This window comes from Scleropages formosus, chromosome 2 (genome assembly GCF_900964775.1).
Source record: "Scleropages formosus chromosome 2, fSclFor1.1, whole genome shotgun sequence".
In the NCBI taxonomy this organism is placed as follows: Eukaryota; Metazoa; Chordata; class Actinopteri; order Osteoglossiformes; family Osteoglossidae; genus Scleropages; species Scleropages formosus.
Window position 1 is genome coordinate 2,615,778 of NC_041807.1, and position 20,358 is coordinate 2,636,135.

Genomic DNA, 20,358 nt, shown 5'->3' on the forward strand with positions numbered 1-20,358 from the left:
TGTGTAATTGTTTTGAGAGCAATGACCGGAGTTTGGAGTAATGTAACAAACCGAGTGAGAAAAACTGTAACCGAAAAGTTGAGGCACTTCTGTTTAATATACCCAAATTATGCTCTTCCAATATTACATCAACACCTGCTAAATTAAAATGTCAAAGCACAACTGATAACACCCATTACAATAAAATAAACATTGATACAAAACAATAATTAACAATAACAATAGACAAATATTTGAATAATGAATATAGGAATTAATCTTTCAAAATACTTGTACAGGAGATGTAATTCATGTTGTGATATGCACTTTATGTCTAATTTAGCTGTTAGTCTTGTTCTTAATGGCAACAGCACAAAATGTTTTGGGCATGTCCAAGGCAAACATGATAGTTTCAAGGAGATGACAGCATGATTTTGAAAAAAAAAAAAAAAATCCAGAAAAGGCTGGCCTACAGCAAACTTACTTGTTTTGGGTGTGATACAGGCTTGGACAAGTATGGCTATTGTCCCCTTTAAACACTATGGTGGCAGTTACCATGGCAATTTGCCAAAATGTCAGGTGACAAAATACCTGCGCTTCAGTATGTCCTGCAGAAGCACAAGTGCAGGTGAGAAATAGAGTTTTTTCTTCTTTTTTTTTATAAGAAACACATTAAAATGTACATTCATTTTAGAAATCAACCATTCAAATACTGAACCAGGTTATCAGTTTGTGAAACTCCTGCAACTACTAAAGAGCGTCAGTGTGAACAGTGACAATAAAGCCACATGAACCCACTGATTTCGCAGTAAATGTGTTAAAGACATGTAACACATTACATATACTTCTCTATCCCATCTTTTATGTATACCTCCTTTAAATATTTTTGTAGAACCCAAAACCCAGAAGTTCTTTTGCTGTTGCAGAGATTAATTTTCAGTTTTTCTTCTCAAGATACATAACTAAATGTGTTTAGTCATACAAAGTATACATTTCAAATATCAAATGCAACAGTAGCACAAAAAGAGTTCCATTAGCATTTTAGATGGTTCACACTACTTTAGTAACAAATTACTGTACATTTTTATATAATTATTAAACTCAGAAAACTTTTTCTACTTGCCAATGAACCATAAATGTTTACAGTGTTTAAACATCAGCTAGATCATTGCCTAAACTTTGCACCATTCTATCCAAAATACAAAATTTCGACCAGCACAGAATAAAATTTGAGACATATTCCAAAGGATTTATTGCAAATAATTAAGAACTGGAAATTTTTAAAACATTTGAAAACAGTTGGAGTCTCCTATTTTCACTATTCTTACATTGCATTTAGAATTATTGAGCTAATCACAAATTAATTTTAGACTGCAAGGAAAAGAAAGATTTTTTCTTTTAAAAGATTTACAGAAATCACCAGATTATCAGGACTGACTTTGTTCATTCCTTATATTTTTTCTTTGCACCTACTCAATATTTTAAGCCAAATAATCAAACTCTACTCTTTAACATTATTATTAACTACCTACTGAAGAAGTGCCAAGATCTAGCATGAGTGGTGTTGAAATGTCCCCTCTCAGCTCATTTGACACAGGATAACCCAAGCTCTATCTCCCAAACATAAATTCAATCATTCAGAAACAGAGAAACACTGAAATACAGTTCTTAGCATAACATCAGTAATTCATAGCTATAAAACTTGAAAAAGAAAAAAAAAAATCTAATCAAAAGACATTCATATTGCATGCAGCAACCATAAAACATGGGAGTTGTTGTGTAGCTCATTCCATGGATATAGATGAGGAATCATACTAAATAACAGCCAAATACATGTTAACCCTGGCAAATAAGGAGCATGCATTTCAATCCAGTGTGGGGGCAATCATGCAACAAAGAAACCAAGAAAAATGTCAAAAACAAAATACGCTTTTAAACATAGTAACATTCAAAATGCGTTAGAATTAAATCGTAGAGTTTGTTTTTGATGTATTATATACATACCTTCAGCTACACCAGACGTGTTTTTACTGAACAGCTTGGACCAGCTTATGGGCAGATGTGGTGATATCATTAACAAAGTTGCTCTTATGCATTCCTTGCTGAAAAAAATATATAAAATATTGCTGTTACTGTGAGATTAACTCAAATATTTCAATCTCACTGTTATTTTTTCATGAGTACCACACAACACTTTAGCTTAAAATTTCTTTCTTTCCCCTGAGAATGATAGAAGAAGATGACTATAAATAGAGTCTGGCTAACACACACACATTTTCAGAAACACTTGTCCCATACAGGGTCGCGGGAGCCTACCCAGTAACACAGGGCGCAAGGCCAGAGGGGGAAGGGGACACACCCAGGACGGGACACCAGCCCGCTGCAAGGCACCCCAAGCAGGACTCGAACCCCAGACCCACCGGAGAGCAGGACTGTGGTCAAACCCACTGGGCCACCGCACCCCCCTGGCCAAAGCAAACTGCAGAATTTGTAAAATGAGGAGTATGGTTCCCTGATATTCATACATAAATAGTCATTATGATGGCAACAGAAAGGGACACCTATAAACCTGTCCTCAGTGTATTGCTTTACTGAGCAGGGTCTCTTTGAAGCACCCCTAAAAATACTGTACATGTATATGATCACCATGCCCTTAAGGAGCACTCTGTCAATCTAAGACACTCCATAGTCTAGATAAATAGAGGCTAGTTTCACTGGATTCTTCAGGGATTAATGTGAAAACCAAAATTGTCCTAACACGTCTCCACCCTCCCTTTTTCTTCCTACCCTCCCTCCATTCATCAGAACATCCTGTTGAGACATGAAGTGTTTGAGCAATGGACAATACACCACACCCAATTAGAGCTCTAATTTCAGCCTTTTCTCCACATTGGAGAAGGGCTTATACATCAAGGTGGTGTCTTGTGAAATTTATTTAATCACAGAACATTAATTACTGAAAAGGAATGAGAACTTTATTGTAAGAGCTACTCAAAGCTTTAATAAGACAGGCCACCTACAAAAATACGAAACAAACATTGGTGTTATCAAATTGACAGAAACCATTTCACATGAAGGTCAAAAGTGATACAGTTCATTAATGACTTATAATGGTCTGTTCTTCAAACAAATATCACACACACACACACACACACACACACACACACACACTGTCTGAAGCAGGAGCGGCAAACCGGAGCCTAACCCAGCAACACAAGGTGCACGGCTGGAGGGAGAGGGGACACACCCAGGATGGGACGCTAGTCCGTCGCAAGGCAACCCAAGCAGAGCTCGAACCCCAGACCCATCAGAGAGCAGGACCTGGCCAAGCCTGTTACACCACCCTCAAATAAATGTTTACTTTTATATTGTTTTTCCAACCTATGTTTTGGAAATGATTTCTCTTGGAAACATGCATTTTAGAAAGACAGGTTGTGCTTTAACAATTCCATCAGTATTACCTTCTTAAGGAAGCTTTGGAAATCTTTTTCTGCCCAGAGACTGTAAAGGAGAAGGGATGCAGCTTGGCTGGACTTTGGGAGGAACCTAGAAAGGGAAAGAAACAATATATAGACATAAAGAATGTTATATAGATACATAATGTATAGAATCAATGGTTAATGACTTCAAGGCTCAGAAGAAATGTCAAGTGCAATATCAGTCCAAAGACTCACACACACACACACACACACTGGACAAAGCCGCTTGTCCTAAGCAGGGTCACGGTGAACCGGAGCCTAACCCAGCAAGACAGGGCAGACGGCTGGAGGGGGAGGGGACACACACAGGACAGGATGCCAGTCTGTCACAAGGCACCCCAAGCAGGACTCGAACTCCAGACCCACCCGAGAGCAGGACCCGGCCAAGCCCGCTGCACCACCATGCCCCCCAAGGACAAAGACTTCCAATGCTAAATAGCAAAATCAAAAGTAGCATTGTAAATCTAATCTGTGAGGGTTGCAAAAATTTGAGTCCTCTTTGAATTACAGTTGAAAAAAACATGAACTTATCATTACAATCTAAAGATCCATAATACTGCATACTGCAAACTTCATAACCAACAACCACCTTGCCTAGTGTAACACACTTTACCCACATAACACACCCAGCCCTGTGGCTGATTTCACCTGTTCTTGCTGAGATCAGTCAGTGAGTTGACAAAGGTGTTGTTCAGAAGCTTCTTTGCAACTTCAGGTTCTGCCTTCAGGAGATTAAGGATTGTGTAACTGGCTGTTGTTATGGTGTCATCTGAATCAGAATTATTCTTGGCACCGGAACTGAGTAGACTGGTAAGCTGGGGTAGTGTCTGCCGGGCTGCAAAATAGAGATAAAACAATCACATAACTTCCTCCCCGTCTGACATTAAGGGAGCTCCAAGCCTTTGCATGTTGATTGATATACTGCACAGTATATTTCAAAAGTAAAGCCCATAATGCCTAACTGTTTAATTTTAAAGCCACATGTATCCTTGAAGCTAGGTCTGTAAAAGATGTGATAAAGGAAAAATCAAGACTTAGCTAGTAAATAAAATTTCAAAATGTGTCTGAAAGAGGTAAGCTTTACGAATATTACACAACAAATAACTTATACATTAATACATAAATCAACATTTACATTTGCTTATTTAGCGGAAGCTTTTCTCTGAAGAACATACAACTCAAGCGTAAACAAAAATGCATTTTACAAAAAACCAAGAGTTATAGATGCAAACATGCAATTCGCGAAGCACAGTCAGTTTCTCTAATATCACCGTTTATACCATCAGAGAGCAGAAGGATTTCAATCTTACAGAGATTGAGACCTGTTATGATTAATCAATGAAGCAGAGATGACTGAAAAACAAACTGCAGTGCAAAAAAATACAACTGAAATTGCGGAGGGATGGGTATCATCAGTGCAGCAGGGACAGGAACATCTTTGAGAGGTAATGACAAAGGCCTCAGAAGCAGTACAGATGGAGAACAGTGCAGGGCCCAGCACTGAACCCTGAGGAATACCAGTTGAAAGAGACTGAGGAGAGGATGGGAAGCCACATCAAAGCACCTAGTAAGAATTATACGATACATACGGCTGAAATAACTATAGTGAAACTGATCCTTTGATTTAAAGTTGCTCTAGAGAGGAAAGCAGGAAAAAGCTAAAAGAAACAAGCTATGAGGAAATAGACTGGAAAAAGAAAAGTAGGGATGGGATCAAGGGAGCTACTGGTGGTTTAGTGTGAGAGCAGAAGGTCAGAGATATTTCACTTTTAAAGACTGGTTGAAAAGAAGGGAAATGAGGCTTTGCTGGGGTCCTGGCATAGATGGGGTCCTGGCACCTGTTGATGATGGAACAGAATTTTCCTCAAGGCCAGACAGGAACAAAGCAAAAGTGCCAGTAGTGAGAGTTGTGAAAAGTTTGTGGGGATAATTTGCTGCAAACTGTAGTTTATTGAGGAAGAAAGTTGTTATTACAAATAATTTAAACTAATTCATTGTTATTATGGAAGGAAGAAAGTAAAAATTACTACAAAGGAAAAAGGCTGTCATGGTAAACAGAGGATGTAGAGGAGCCTGGGGCCAAGTGCAGGATCGCTTATTCAGAGCCATAGGATTAGACGTGTTCTCATGGTCAAGGACAGGCAAATGGTCGGTCAATCGGCAAACTGAACGGAGGCGAGGATCCAAAATCGTGGTCAAGGGACAAAGCAGGTGGTCATTTACCAAATTGATGCGGAGCAGGACTTGGGAACCGCAAAGTGAGGGGGGTTTGAGAACGCAAAAAGGCTGGTTATCACAAATGAGATTCTGTAACTAGGAAGAGGCTGAGAGGTGTCTTATGTAGCCAAGTGTTCCAATTGAAGTCAGGTGCTTAATCTGAGCCAGGTGCTGCTGGCTGAGGTGCAGATGTGGTTGTGACAAATGCCTTCCTAGCCCCGATTAGGGGTTGTGGGCTCACCCATTGTGCTCTGGAGGCGCGGAGTCCTTGAAAGGTTGCCCACTAGGGCCATGGTTGTTCGCTGCAAACTAGGATTTGTCGACTGCAGAAGTGGCATGATATTTTGCAGGCCGTTCAGCTTTTGCACAATGCTCTGACTCATGACACCAGAAACCTGTGGACACAGGGGAAGTGACAAATTACACTATGGAGAACTAACTAATCAAAAAACAAGAATATTTTCTCTCAAAGAGGCAAACTTCCAGAGTTACTGTGAGAGAGATTTACATATAGTCATATTTTTCTGTATTAATGCTTTGTTATTGTGAGTTCAGAGTGGAAAGCCCACCATATTTGTACCATCTTAGTCAACGATGTGATCTTGCCAAATTTATTTACAGTTGATAGAGTAAATATCCTAAGCCGACTAGAGAGTGGATCAGCATGAGCATAAATAGTCCCAAACCCTAAAAATCTTGGTTTTTGCTGATCTAGTCCCAATTCCTACAAAGCAATTTCATTTATAAACAAACCGGAATAAACTTAGGCAAAATTTTTAAAATACCGGAATGAAAACTCATCCAGAAAAAAAACACACGGCAAAGAAATTAACTATGTACAGGTTACACTTTATACGTAAACACTAACTTTAGTGAAAAACTGGAGCAATATGTCTAACTGTGTCATCTAATTACTACTGTACAATAGCATCCCTAAAGAAACTGGCATAAAGAAAAGAGCAGCATGGAAGGCCTTCAGATGGATTAAAAACACAATATCAAAACAGAAATTAGACATTAAAACAAGAGCTTATCTACACAAAAGTTACATCCTCCACCTCTAACCTATGTCTGGGAGACCCAGAGTACAACATTTATTTAATAAAAAAAGTTTCCGCACTACTCCTCCGTGAACCGCCACCTTATCGTGGTGGAGGGGTTTGAGTGCCTGAATGAGTCCAGGAGCTATGTTGTCTGGGGCTACATGCCCCTGGTAGGGTCTCCCATGGCAGACAGGTCCTGGATGACAGACGAGACAAAGCGCGGTTCAAAAACCCCTTATGACAAAAAAATCAAGGCGTCCGTTTACCCCGCCCGGTATGGGGTCACCGGGGCCCCACCCTGGAGCCAGGCCTGGGGGGGGGGCTCGCATGCGAGCGCCTGGTGGCCAGGTCTATGCCCACGGGGCCTGGCCGGGCTCAGCCCGAAGCCACAACGTGGAGCCGCTCTTCGGTGGGCTCACCACCTGCCGGAGAAACCATAAGGGGCCGGTGCGTTGTGATTTGGGCGGTGGTCGGGGCCGAGTGCCCGGCCGACCCAAACCTCGGGCGCCAACTCTGGTTTTTGGGACTTGGAATGTCACCTCACTGGCGGGGAAGGAGCCTGAGCTGGTGCGGGAAGTTGAGAGATACCGTCTAGATATAGTCGGGCTCACTTCCACTCACAGCTTGGGTTCTGGAACCACTCTACTCGACCGAGGGTGGACTCTCCACTATTCTGGCGTTGCCCAAGGTGAGAGGCGGCGGGCTGGTGTGGGCTTATTAATAGCCCCCCAGTTCAGCCGCCATGTGTTGGAGTCTACCCCGGTGAATGAGAGGGTCATCTCCCTACGCCTTCGGGTCAGGGAACGGTCTCTCACTGTCGTTTGTGCTTATGCGCCTAGCGGCAGTGTAGAGTACCCGGCCTTTTTAGAGTCCCTGGGGGGCGTGCTGGAAAGCGCTCCCACTGGGGACTCTGTCGTTCTACTGGGGGACTTTAACGCCCACGTGGGCAGCGACAGTGATACCTGGAGGGGCGTGATTGGGAGGAACGGCCTCCCTGATCTGAACCCGAGCGGTGAGTGTTATTGGATTTCTGTGCTAGTCGCGGTTTATCCATAACGAACACCATGTTCATGCATAAGGGTGTCCACCAGTGCACTTGGCACCAGGACACCCTAGGTCGGAGGTCGATGATCGACTTTGTAGTCGTTTCTTCTGACCTTCGGCCATATGTCTTGGACACTCGGGTGAAGAGAGGGGCTGAGCTGTCAACTGATCACCACCTGGTGGTGAGTTGGATTCGATGGCGGGGGAAAAAGCTGGACAGACCTGGCAGGCCCAAACGCATAGTGAGGGTCTGTTGGGAACGTTTGGCGGAGGCCCCTGTCAGAGAGGTCTTCAACTCCCACCTCCGACAGAGCTTCAACCAGGTCCGAGGGAGGTGGGGGACATTGAGTCTGAATGGACTATGTTCCGCTCCTCCATTGTCGGTGCGGCTGTTCGGAGCTGCGGCCATAAGGTCTCCGGTGCCTGTCGCGGCGGCAATCCCGAACACGGTGGTGGACACCGGAAGTAAGGGATGCCGTCAAGCTGAAGAAGGAGTTCTATCGGGCCTGGCTGGCTCATGGGACTCCTGAAGCAGCTGACGGGTACCGACGGGCCAAACGGAGCGCGGCTCTGGCAGTCGCCGCGGCAAAAACTCGGGCTTGGGAGGAGTTCGGTGAGGCCATGGAGGAAGACTTTCGGTCGGCCTCAAAGAGATTCTGGCAAACCGTCCGGCGACTCAGAGGGGGGAAGCGGTGTTCCACGAACACTGTTTACAGTGGAAGTGGTGCGCTGCTGACCTCAGCTGAGGATGTTCTCGGGCGGTGGAAGGAGTACTTTGAGGATCTCCTCAATCCTCCGACACGCCTTCCGTAGAGGAAGCTGAGGCTGGGGACTCGGAGGGGAACTCGTCCATTACCCTGGCTGAAGTTGCTGAGGTAGTCAAAAAACTCCTTGGTGGCAAGGCTCCGGGGGTGGATGAGATCCGCCCCGAGTTTCTCAAGTCTCTGGATGTTGTGGGGCTGTCTTGGCTGACACGCCTCTGCAGCATCGCGTGGAGTTCGGGAACGGTGCCTCTGGACTGGCAGACCGGGGTGGTGGTCCCCTCTTTTAAGAAGGGGGACCGGAGATTGTGTTCCAACTACAGGGGGATCACACTCCTTAGCCTCCCTGGGAAAGTCTATGCCAGGGTACTGGAAAGGAGAATCCGACCGATAGTCGAACCTCGGATTCAGGAGGAGCAATGCGGTTTTCGCCCTGGCCGTGGAACACTGGACCAGCTCTATACCCTCACTAGGGTGTTGGAGGGTTCGTGGGAGTTTGCCCAACCAGTCCATATGTGTTTTGTGGACCTGGAGAAGGCATTCGACCGTGTCCCTCGTGGCATCCTGTGGGGGGTGCTTCGGGATTATGGGGTTCGGGGCTCGTTGCTACGGGCTGTTCGTTCCCTGTATGACCGGAGCAGGAGCTTGGTTCGCATTGCCGGCAGTAAGTCAGACCTGTTCCCGGTGCATGTTGGACTCCGCCAGGGCTGCCCTTTGTCACCGATTCTGTTCATTATTTTTATGGACAGAATTTCTAGGCGCAGTCAGGGAACGGAGGGTGTCTGTTTTGGTGGCCGCGAGATCTCGTCTCTGCTTTTTGCGGACGATGTGGTCCTGTTGGCTTCATCAAGTCAAGACTTGCAGCGTGCACTGGGGAGGTTTGCAGCCGAGTGCGAAGCGGCGGGGATGAGAATCAGCACCTCCAAATCCGAGGCCATGGTTCTCAGTCGGAAAAAGGTGGATTGCTCCCTCCGGGTTAGGGGGGAGTTGCTCCCTCAAGTGGAGGAGTTTAAGTATCTTGGGGTCTTGTTCACGAGTGAGGGAAAAATGGAGCGGCAGGTCGACAGACGGATCGGTGCGGCGTCTGCAGTAATGCGGTCATTGTACCGGTCTGTTGTGGTGAAGAGGGAGCTGAGTCGTAAGGCGAAGCTCTCAATTTACCGGTCGATCTACGTTCCTACCCTCACCTATGGTCATGAACTCTGGATCATGACCGAAAGAATGAGATCGCGGATACAAGCGGCAGAAATGAGTTTCCTCCGCAGAGTGGCTGGGCGCACCCTTAGGGATAGGGTGAGGAGCTCAGTCACCCGGGAGGAGCTCGGAGTAGAGCCGCTGCTCCTCCGCATCGAGAGGAGCCAGTTGAGGTGGCTCGGGCATCTGTTCCGGATGCCTCCTGGACGCCTCCCTGGGGAGGTGCTCCGGGCTTGTCCCACTGGGAGGAGGCCTCGGGGCAGACCCAGGACACGTTGGAGAGACTATGTCTCCCGGCTGGCCTGGGAACGCCTTGGGGTTCCCCCAGAGGAACTGGAGGAGGTGTGCGGGGAGAGGGAGGTCTGGAGTACTCTGCTCGGACTGCTGCCCCCACGACCCGGCCCCGGATAAAAGCGGAGGAAGATGGATGGATGGATGAAGTTTCCGCACTACCCACAGAGTAATACAATGAATAATTAATAACAAATAAAACAGACTACATTAGACACTAGGAAATTAGGAGAAAAACGGGAATCTGAGATGTTGTAGAAAGTCACCAACTGGTATCAAAGAAACAACAAAATAAGATCAGAAATGCCACCCCTAAAATATCTCTTAGGATTCCCTGTTGATGCTTATCAAAGCTTTCTGATGAAAATGAAGGATTGCTCAAGATATGGAACTAAGACATTGCTGAAGTCCTGAAGAAATCCAGACTGAAAGCTCAGGTCCATCAAGGAATCAAGGGCTCTCAATACAGTGTTAACAGCACTGACCAGTCATTCCATCCAAATTTGGGGAAACCAAGATTAGTGCTTACTGTTCCTTTATGGGCAGTAAGATTCTGGAGAGCTCCAACACAAGCCTCCTTTGTGGCATCCTTCTGGCTGCTTTCCAGGAGAGAAAGGTAGGTCTGCATTGTTGATGAGTGGAAGAGCCATCCAGCTCCTTTGGGGTTGTTGTCTTCCATTACTGGATAGTCAAAGTAGCCCTATGGTTCAAGCACAGAAAAATAAACAATGGACATCAATAACATGACAGTGGAGTTATGAGGCCTCCTTTATCAACCACAAAGTTTATACTGCTGCTTTGCACTTTGCATTTAGGTATCCACTAATCTGGACTTCAAGATTTTGTACCAGTCATCCTAATATACAAACTGCAGTCATAATTAATAGAACTTTTTGGTCTGTAAGTATTATAAATCCAAGGGGGGCGTGGTGGCGCAGTGGGTTGGACCGGGTCCTGCTTTCCAGTGGGTCTGGGGTTCGAGTCCCTCTTGGGGTGCCTTGCGACGGACTGGCGTCCCGTCCTGGGTGTGTCCCCTCCCCCTCCAGCCTTATGCCCTGTGTTGCCAGGTTAGGCTCTGGCTCCCCGTGACCCCGAATGGGACAAGCGGTTCAGAAAATGTGTGTGTGTACTATAAATCCACAATGAAATATATTAGACCATATGAACTGTCAAATCAATAATAAATCCCATAGATTAAACACATCAACAGCTAATCTACCTTATACCAAATGGTGTAGTGTACCAAGTATAAAAGTAATTGCAGTACTTATTAGTCATTTAGACTACTTAATAGTCATTTCACATTGCATCATCCTCATTCTGGTCATTGACAAACTGTAAATCATGCTTCCTATAAACATAAATCTCAAACTACAGAAAAACTGTTGAAATTTAGTTTTGCACTACTTATATATAACTGTGAAAACTGCCATGAAACTCTGCGGATGGAAAATCCGTAACAGACCACTTCAGTCACTATGAACTTGACAACAAAGCAACTTGTTTGATAAAGGACATCTATATAACAGCATACAGTTTAGAATAATGTCATTAATGACTACATTTATTTTAGGTCATTATTGTATGAAATGTTGTTGGTCTGAGAATGGATTATGAATAGGTTCTTTCTGATTCTGATCCTTCCCTTACAGACACATTTTCAGGAATGAATTAGGTTTAGATACCAAGAGTGCATTGAAACTCAGCTCTCTGAAACTGATTATAACATTTTGTTTTTGAGGGATTGGAATTGTTAATACCAACTAGAAGATGTCTTCAAACTGTCATTTATACGTATCTGAGCAATGCAAACTGAGAATTTTCAACCTGTTCATGTTCAGATGGTTATATCAAACTTTTATACATGTTAATCTTATTATCAGTAGCCCAGCTTTAAAATCTCAACACTTGTTTGAATAACAACCTCGGGCTAAAAATTCTGAGTCCAACAACATTATGTGTACCTCAATCTCCCAGCTTGCCCGGCTGTACTCATATTTTGGGTACAGTATATTTTCACATTTCTAGATCAGCTAGTCAGGAAGAGAAGGAAAGGGGTTTACCTCCTGCTCTGTCTTTCCACTTTGGGTGCTGAAACAGCCAATGGGGGAAGGCACCTGTTGGGCTGTGCTCCTTAAAGGAGGAACCGCAAGGGCATTTATCTTGCTGAAGAGAGCTGGGGCCTCTGTCTCCACTTGGTATGTAAGGTTATGCAGGACACATACACAGTTTTCCACAGACTGAGATGCAAGGGGAATGACACAAAGTCAGAGGGTCACACAGAAATCCATGTTTCACTGCCAAAAATTCAGTAACTTACAGAGCTACAGAGACAGGCCAGCTGAGTTCTATAGAAAGTCAAAAGCTCACATACAGGTTCATTCCTAAAAATTACAGACAATAGAAGTCCAGAGATTTGAGAGGCGCAACAAACTATGCAAAGTTGGCCAAAGATGTGGTATATGAAATAATTGCCACGTTATTATAAAGGACTGCCCAGGGGGTGCTGGTGGTGTTTTGTTACTGCTATATTTCAGAGTACTAGAAAGTATAGAGTAAAGGAGAACAAATTAACACAAAACATCATTTTCAGTTTTATAAATTCAAAACAACAGGGGTAATTGGAGGCAAAGCTAACAGAGGGCTTCTACGGTTAATTAGTGCAGAAATTGTCCCAGCTGTCACACCTTGTCATCGGGCCTGTCTTCAGCAACACAAGTCTGGACATAGGTTACCAGGGAATCAATCAGGCCATGACAATTTCGCATGGGCTGACGAGTACCCTTCTTTGCAGAGCTGAGGTTTCTGTGTGAGAAAGTAAGTAGACACCAGCTTGCTTGGACATTAGGAATTAAACACAACCTAAACACAGACACAATAACTATCAAGCAATACTTGGTGGAAAAAATCCAGGATTTATTTCAATATAAACTGATCTGTGCAGACATTTAGTAATTTAGCTGACGCTTTTCTCCAAAGCGACTTACGAGTGGCCAGTAGTTAGTACACTTACAAGTAGCAAGTTGTTTAAGCTATTTATAATTATTTACCTATGTACAGAGCTGGACAATTCTTACTGGAGCAAAACTTTTGAGGGTAAGTACTTTGTTTAAGAGTTCAACAGCTGGAGATGGGATTTGAACCTACAACCTGAGAGGTGGCAACACTAACCACCCTACAGCCAGCCCCAGGATTACAAATGAGTTCCATGTCCTTGGTCTATCTTTAAGTTAGATTTTGACTTAAGTCAGAACAGTTTGGTATGGTGGGTGTCTAACGTGTTTGTGTCGCAAAGTAGCGTCCATTTGTTATTACGAATCATTGTATGTACAGTAACTAGAATTTGCGTGGTTCGTAACTATGGGTTGTATGTAAGTCGGACGTTCGTAACTCAGGGACTGCCTGTAGTTAGTCTGAGCTTCGTACAAAAAGACTTGCAGAGAAATTAAACAAAAGCTTTTTTCAGTTCATGCTCTGCACAGGGTGAAGTGCTGTGACAAGCACAGACAAGCTGTGACCACTTTGGTCTAAAGGCAACAGCTTGAAACACTATACTACCAGTTATTTCAGCTGTAAATTTGGAAAAAAAATTATCAGAACATTGAAGTTTACTAGAAAACTGTAGTGTGCCTGCACTGAAAACTGATGTAACAACAACTTAAAGTTACAGTAACAATGTTCTTCATAAGAGTCAGGCTTTGGTGGGTTGTCATGCCACAGTGATTTGCTACAGCCCTCACCGCAGGCAGGCAGTGGTATTGTAGAACACCTCTGGGTCTATGGAGCTGTTAGAAATCTTCTCAGGCCAGCCTGCGAAGGGCATCACCACACTCTCTGTGAGGACAGGAATGGCACTCCGAAGCAATTGTGACTTCAGCTCATCCGTTGAGGACAGGTTCCACAGAAGACCTACAAAGATGCACAAAGATACTTCTATGACACTGCATGACAGTGCCTATTCTAAAGCAATCCTTTCTGATTCACACAAAACACAAGAGAAAATGTATTCATTTTGACCTCTTAGCACTTCCTGCTGATGCAAAAACTGGGTACAGGCTTCCATCATATAACAAACCTACGCTTTTTCACTGGTGAACTAATGACACTTTTCACACTAAGGCTATATTCTGAGCACTAAAATTCCTATAACTGCAAGCAATACTCCAGAAGACTAGTGGACCTAGACTATACCTGTCACATGTTTCTGAGTCTCAGGGCAATCAGTTTTCTTCAGCAGCACAAGAGCCTCTTCGATGCCACCGCATCGCTGAACCTCCAGCTTATTGTCATTGTTCTTAAACACCAGGTTTCGCAGAGCACCGGAGGCTGTCTGCTGGATTTGGGGGTTGGTGCTCTGCAGCAATGCCACCAGGCGCGGGATTCCCTTTAGTTGCAAGACCTGGAAACTCATTACATGGTCTGTATTAGTGCAATTACCCCAAATACTCTCATTCCCTATTTAGTCATTGCTTCGTCTATAAGTGAATAACTTGGCACAATACTTGCTCAAGTCTGTCAAAAAGCATAAGCCACCCTAATTTTAATAGAAAAATCATAAAATAGAATCAGTTTGTTGTTTTTTCCAAAAGCACTCCATATTTTTTTCTGTAATCACTACCATCATGGAGACACAGCAGTTGTTTTAGTACAGATGAATTGATGACATTCTTGCAGTGCAAAGTAGGTCTGCACAAAATTTTTCATTACCAAGTATTTTAGTAAAGAAATTCAAGTCATGGTCAAACAGACAAAAGTCAGTCATCACAAACCCTCAAAGGCCACACATGTGGTAAATAGAGAGCGGCAATTAGACTGAACCATAAATAAGAGGTAGGAGTATATCAACTACAGAGGGTGTGGTGGCACACCAGGCTTGGCCAGGTCCTGCTATGTAGTAGGTCTGGGGTTTGAGTCCTGCTTGGGGTGCCCTGTGGCGGACTGGCGTCCTGTGTGTCCCCCAACCTTGTGCTCTGCATTCCCAGGTTAGGCTCCGGTTTGTTGTGGCCCTGCTTGGGACAAACAGCCTCAGCCTGTATGTGTGAGAGACTACATCAACTCACCTCTTGCTTTGCCTTGTCATCGTGGAAAGTGCTGTGTTGAATGAAGGAAACTCCTAAGTTCTGGTAGTTCTCATTATGTCTGGAGAGAAATTCTACAGCCTCATTCATGGTGATATTTGTACCATTTTCCACCACGTCCCCTCTATGGAACAAATTCAGAAGTCAAAATACAATGTTATCTCTCAACTCCAGCAATTCCTGTGATAGAATGTAATTTGTTTTTATTATTTATTTTCCACTAATCTTACTCACCCGTTCTTAGGCTTGGAAGTGGATATCTTGATATTAGTATTGGAATAACTGGAGGGTGCCCGGTCAAAGTTGGGTTGGCTGCTAACTAAGGGACGAGTACCACATCCACTGGACTGAGTAGGTAAGAAGTGAAGGGCGGGGCGCTGAGGTGCAGAGGTGGTTACTAACTCTGGGTTGCTGGAGCTTGACTTCAGCTTGTTAAAATATACTAATGAAGGGCCATCAACAGTAGAGATGCCATATGACGGCTTCTCATACTGACTGTAACTTCGCACCTGCCGCCGGTTCATCCCCTTGTAACAGAAAGTGCACTTCAGTCTGGGACGTTAATGGCATTTTCTGAAGAAAACTGCCAGTATGTGTACAAAAAAACCTTTTCAAGAATTATTTCTTAACGCATGTATGTAGAATAAACCAAGACAAGAAATTACCCATTTTAAATGTATAAGTATGCAGAAAAGCCCAGATTATTTAATTCATCAGAGCTGCAGTGTTACGGACATTGTAGAAACCACAGAAAATGGGCACAGGCTGTGTTTCTGTGTTACTGCTGTAATGAACTCTCACACGTACAGATTTTTGCCCACAAACCCAGAGAGACAGAGGTGAAGATGACTGAGGATCTCTACTGTGGTAAAGAATCAAAGCAAGGTGCGCCAAGTGAATATCCAGTCGATTGAAATGAATGACAGTCATTCATAACAGTCTAGGTGATTGCCAGCAGTGCTAGAGTCTTTACACTTCAAGACCAGGAGTGAAGCCTCAAAGCAATGTTTTCGGGGTTACCAATTTGACATGTTCAACACCTGGAACCACAAAATTGTTTTTTTCTTAACACTGCTCTAAAAATGTGGAAAGTGGATATTCTTTATTTATTTTATTTGGATTAACAACTAAGAGTGTCAGACTTAGTTAAGCAAAACATGTTTTAAATGCTTTTGAGGAATTACCTACAGATTTGCTAAAGCTACCATCATGTCTTATATTCAACCAGGTTTTGGTAGAACATCTCCATTTTATCTATTCTACTAAGGGCGTGGTGGCAGGGCAGGCTTGGCTGGGTCCTCCTCTCTGGTGGGTCTAGGGTTCAAGTCTTGCCTGGGGTGCCTTGTGATGGACAGGTGCCCCACCCTGGGTGTGTCCCTTCCCCTAGAGCCCCATGCCCTGCACTGCTGGGCTAGGCCCCTGCTTGGGACAAGCGGCTTCAGTCAGCATGTATGTGTGCCTACTAAGTTTGGTAAATATGTATTAATTTGGATTTTATTGTTATCATTTTGTGTTACCGGGTAGGCTCCGGTTCCCTGCGACCCCGTATGGGACAAGCGGTTCTGAAAATGTGTGTGTGTGTGTGTGTGTGTGTGTGTGTTATCATTTTTCTTCAGCCTTTACACCCAACAATTTCCATGACATTAAAATTATGATACAGAACTTATTTCACATCAATCTCAGAACAGCACCATTATCACTAAGCAGACATTTCAATAGAATTACAAAATAAAAAGCAGTTTGCATGAACTGCCAAAAGGCAAACCTGTGTCTCTCGAATGAAGCTGGAGAATCTGCCTGACGTGTTTCTTGAGAAGACATTATCACTGAAAGATTTACTGGAAAAGCTTATTGGACCTGCACAAAACACATGGAATTAACACATGAAAATGACAACTGTTAAATCATCACTCTGTTAACATTCTTCTACTGTATTATGTTTCTTTGACTATAGTTTAAAAATTACTATAACTTTTAATTCAACTCAGTTTATTTTTACAGGGTGCTCTTCTCATGAACAAAGGATCAAGAGACAAAAGTATCTCTGAAGGATTTACTGAAATCGCTTATGAAACAAAGCTTAAATATTGATCTGTTGTTTCATTTTTATTTTATGCTAAACTAAACAAATGAAACTGACAAAATTTCCAGAACAACCTCTTTTGTCTGTGGAAATAGTTCACAATACACACACACTGTCAAAACCGCTTGTCCCATACGGGGTCACGGGGAACCGGAGCCTAACCCGGCAACACAGGGCGTAAGGCCGGAGGGGGAGGGGACACACCCAGGACGGGACGCCAGTCCGTCGTAAGGCACCCCAAGCGGGACTCGAACCCTAGACCCACCGGAGAGCAGGACTGCAGTCCAACCCACTGCGCCACTGCGCCACTGCACCCCCTCTAGTTCACAATACTTTACTGTAAAAGTAACACAATACTGTTAAGTTTATTTTAGGGGCACCGACGTCAAATTAAGTGTTTTAATAGCTAATTGTTATTTATCTGAATTAAGTTTATTAGTTCCTACCGTTGCATCAAGTCATGAAAAAGTATGGATAACTGTAAATTTAAAAAAAAAAAATCACTGTTTGCGCTCCCTATTTCTCAGTTCGCCCTCTTTCAAAAAAAAAATTATATAATTATTTGTGAGTGTAACTAGACCGTCTAAGTCTTAGAAGTTTAAACTGAAATCCCACCAGTGTGGGAAACTATGTGCATTCGCTGCTTTATTAAATTAAATAAATGGAAATAAAATAAATGAATAAAAACAATATTTCTAAAAAATATTGATATTTTAATAAATAGTATTTTTAGTATGTCTCCTGTTTGTCGTACACTACAGACTGTATCACAAAAATATTTCTTGAAGCAATATGTCACTAAGTCCAAATTATGAAACTAAATCCCTTCCCTGAGACAAATCTCACATTTAAAAATTATACACATTTTCGAACGAGTGTGAAACGGTTTATTTAACTCGCGGACAGCACGAAGGGGGGAAAACGGGCCAGAAAATTTTAGTGATCGTAATAATGAGAATAAAATAACTTGCGAGTTGGTGTAAGTGTAAGATAAACGGCACCGTTTCTTCACCCGTCTTTACACCTCGTCTTCTCTGCTTCTTGCAGCACAATTTAATTAAAATGCATTACACGAAATTTACATCGACTTACTCGTAGGAGACACGGGTCCGGACGCGCTCCCGCCGCCTCGCGATCGGCTCCGTCTCACCGTGTGCACCTGCTCGAGCACGCGCTGCTGCGCGGAGCGCAGCTTGCTGTCGGACGGCAGCGCGAGGGACGTCTCCTCCACGTGCTGAACGGACATCACGGACCGCAGTGGCTGCAGCATCATAGTGACCGATGTTTATCCTTTCGTATTCGTGCGATGCGTGATACACTCGACTCGTCTGTTTGACGACGGGATGGGAATGGCTCGTGTTTGATAAGCCTTAACTTCAGCGAGCTTCTCCCTCACGGCCAAGTGCTCGCGTCGTAGTGGAGCTGAGCGGGTTGAGCGCAGTCCTGCCCCGCGCGCCCAAACAAGCCCGCCCCCTTTGTTCCCGGGGGCGGCGCGCGCTCACTGCGTACCTACTGTGCGTTCCGCGCGGGCTCTGAACCGAAACTTATTTTGTTTCTACAATAGAGCGTGCGCTCATCCCAGGTGGCCCTTGAGACACGGTACTTTAAAAAGACGGCCCTTTCTGACCTTAAAAACGAAATTTCCGTTTGAAATATTTTCATGAAATAATTATGTTAATCGTTGAACCCAAAATGGGGCTGTTTCAACCACCCTCAATAACAATAATAACAATAATAATAATAATAATAATAATAATAATAATAATAATGCAGGAGATCTGCAAGGTATTTCTGTAGGTTTGGCACTATCAAACATAAAACTTGAGAATTAAACATCTACAGTAAAACTCCGTAAGCAGGAAATGCTTTCTGATGCAAACCTATTTCTCAGACCTATTCCTATTCCTTCCTACTGGTAGTGTAGTGGTTGGAACTGTTGCCTTTGGACTGAAGTTTGTAGATTTGAATCCCCTATAGCACCCTTGAACAAGCCAAAAAATTGCACCAGTAAAGTTACCCAACTGTATAAATGAGTGAATAATTCTAAGTTGCTTTGGAGAAATGGGTAAAGGAATATATGGGAACTCTAAATCTCTTCTGGCTAGTATAGCATACAGGAATTAATGGTTCTTAACCAAACAGGAAACACAATATAAGAATACTGTGGCACGTGGCACTCTTAGATGGGGCAAAGACATGCTAGCAGTGTTTATTTAGAATATTTTACTAGAACACCAGCACACAGGGGAACAGTACTCTCGGTCTGAGGATCCCGTTTTTTTTCTTTCTTTTGTCGGATCAGAATGGATCACCAACCCACTCAAGGGTGTTTGGCTCCACACACCGTCTTACTCGACAGGAATAAATTTCTCCATTCATCATTTCCTATAATTAAAATCTTTATTCAATAAATAAATTAATCCTAAAAACTGCCATGCAAACAATAAAATTTAAAATAAATACTAAAATCAATAAGACCAACTAATATAAGAACCGCATGGCAGAACCTTTAAAACACTAAAAGACACACTCCAAGGCTTAAAACCATACCTAATAATAAATAACTAAAAGGGAAACTTACCCAGTAACATTTACCGCTTAAGATGGACAGTCCCCTGGCCTGTTCCTAGGGTGTTATCATACACCTTACCTAATGTTTTTGGGTGAGTCCCTTTTTACATGTCTCCCCTATTGTTGTTGTTTTAGTAGAGTGGGTGAATGATAAAGTATATACAGAGTTAAAACACAATAGAAGTAAATCCACACAATAAGTTTCTCTCTAGCAGGGACTCAAACCCCAGTCTCCACTATGAAAGGTGAGGATACTCACCACTATACTAACAAGCAAGAACACAGCCATTCCCTTAACGCAGGTCATTATAATACAGGTAGTGGACATTTACATGAACTCATTCAGCAGATGCTTTTCTCATAGAAAATCCAGTTTTGCATTACCTTAAGAAAAAGAGACAGAGCTGCAGATGTATGATTCTTAAGTACAATTAGTTTTTTCCTTCACCATGCATGCACGACCGTTCATCACACAAGTAGCTGAATAAAACTTTACCAAAATATTGCAGATTCCTAATCATCTCCATAATAATTTTTGGGTTTTTTTTTGGAGATACATATAAACATTTACGTTACATTGCAGGAGTGGCTCTGTAAAGGATTGATCCGAGCATGATC

At 43.3% G+C, this 20,358-nt stretch overlaps 1 protein-coding gene across 1 annotated transcript; it reads right to left on the reverse strand.

Annotated features, from left to right (window-relative positions):
* Positions 1 to 1,448: 1,448 nt before the first annotated feature.
* On the reverse strand, positions 1,449 to 18,573 carry LOC108938168 (plakophilin-1-like). The gene is made up of 14 exons (XM_018758522.2): positions 18,262 to 18,573; positions 16,852 to 16,943; positions 15,321 to 15,613; positions 15,069 to 15,210; positions 14,200 to 14,407; positions 13,749 to 13,917; positions 12,696 to 12,813; positions 12,072 to 12,248; positions 10,538 to 10,708; positions 5,917 to 6,070; positions 4,107 to 4,293; positions 3,441 to 3,525; positions 1,984 to 2,081; positions 1,449 to 1,821 (listed from the first exon to the last, which is right to left on the reverse strand). Exons 1-13 carry the CDS (start codon positions 18,440 to 18,442, stop codon positions 2,007 to 2,009), a joined length of 2,052 nt encoding a protein of 683 aa, XP_018614038.2. The 5' UTR covers positions 18,443 to 18,573; the 3' UTR covers positions 1,449 to 1,821; positions 1,984 to 2,006.
* Between the last annotated feature and the right edge of the window lie 1,785 nt (positions 18,574 to 20,358).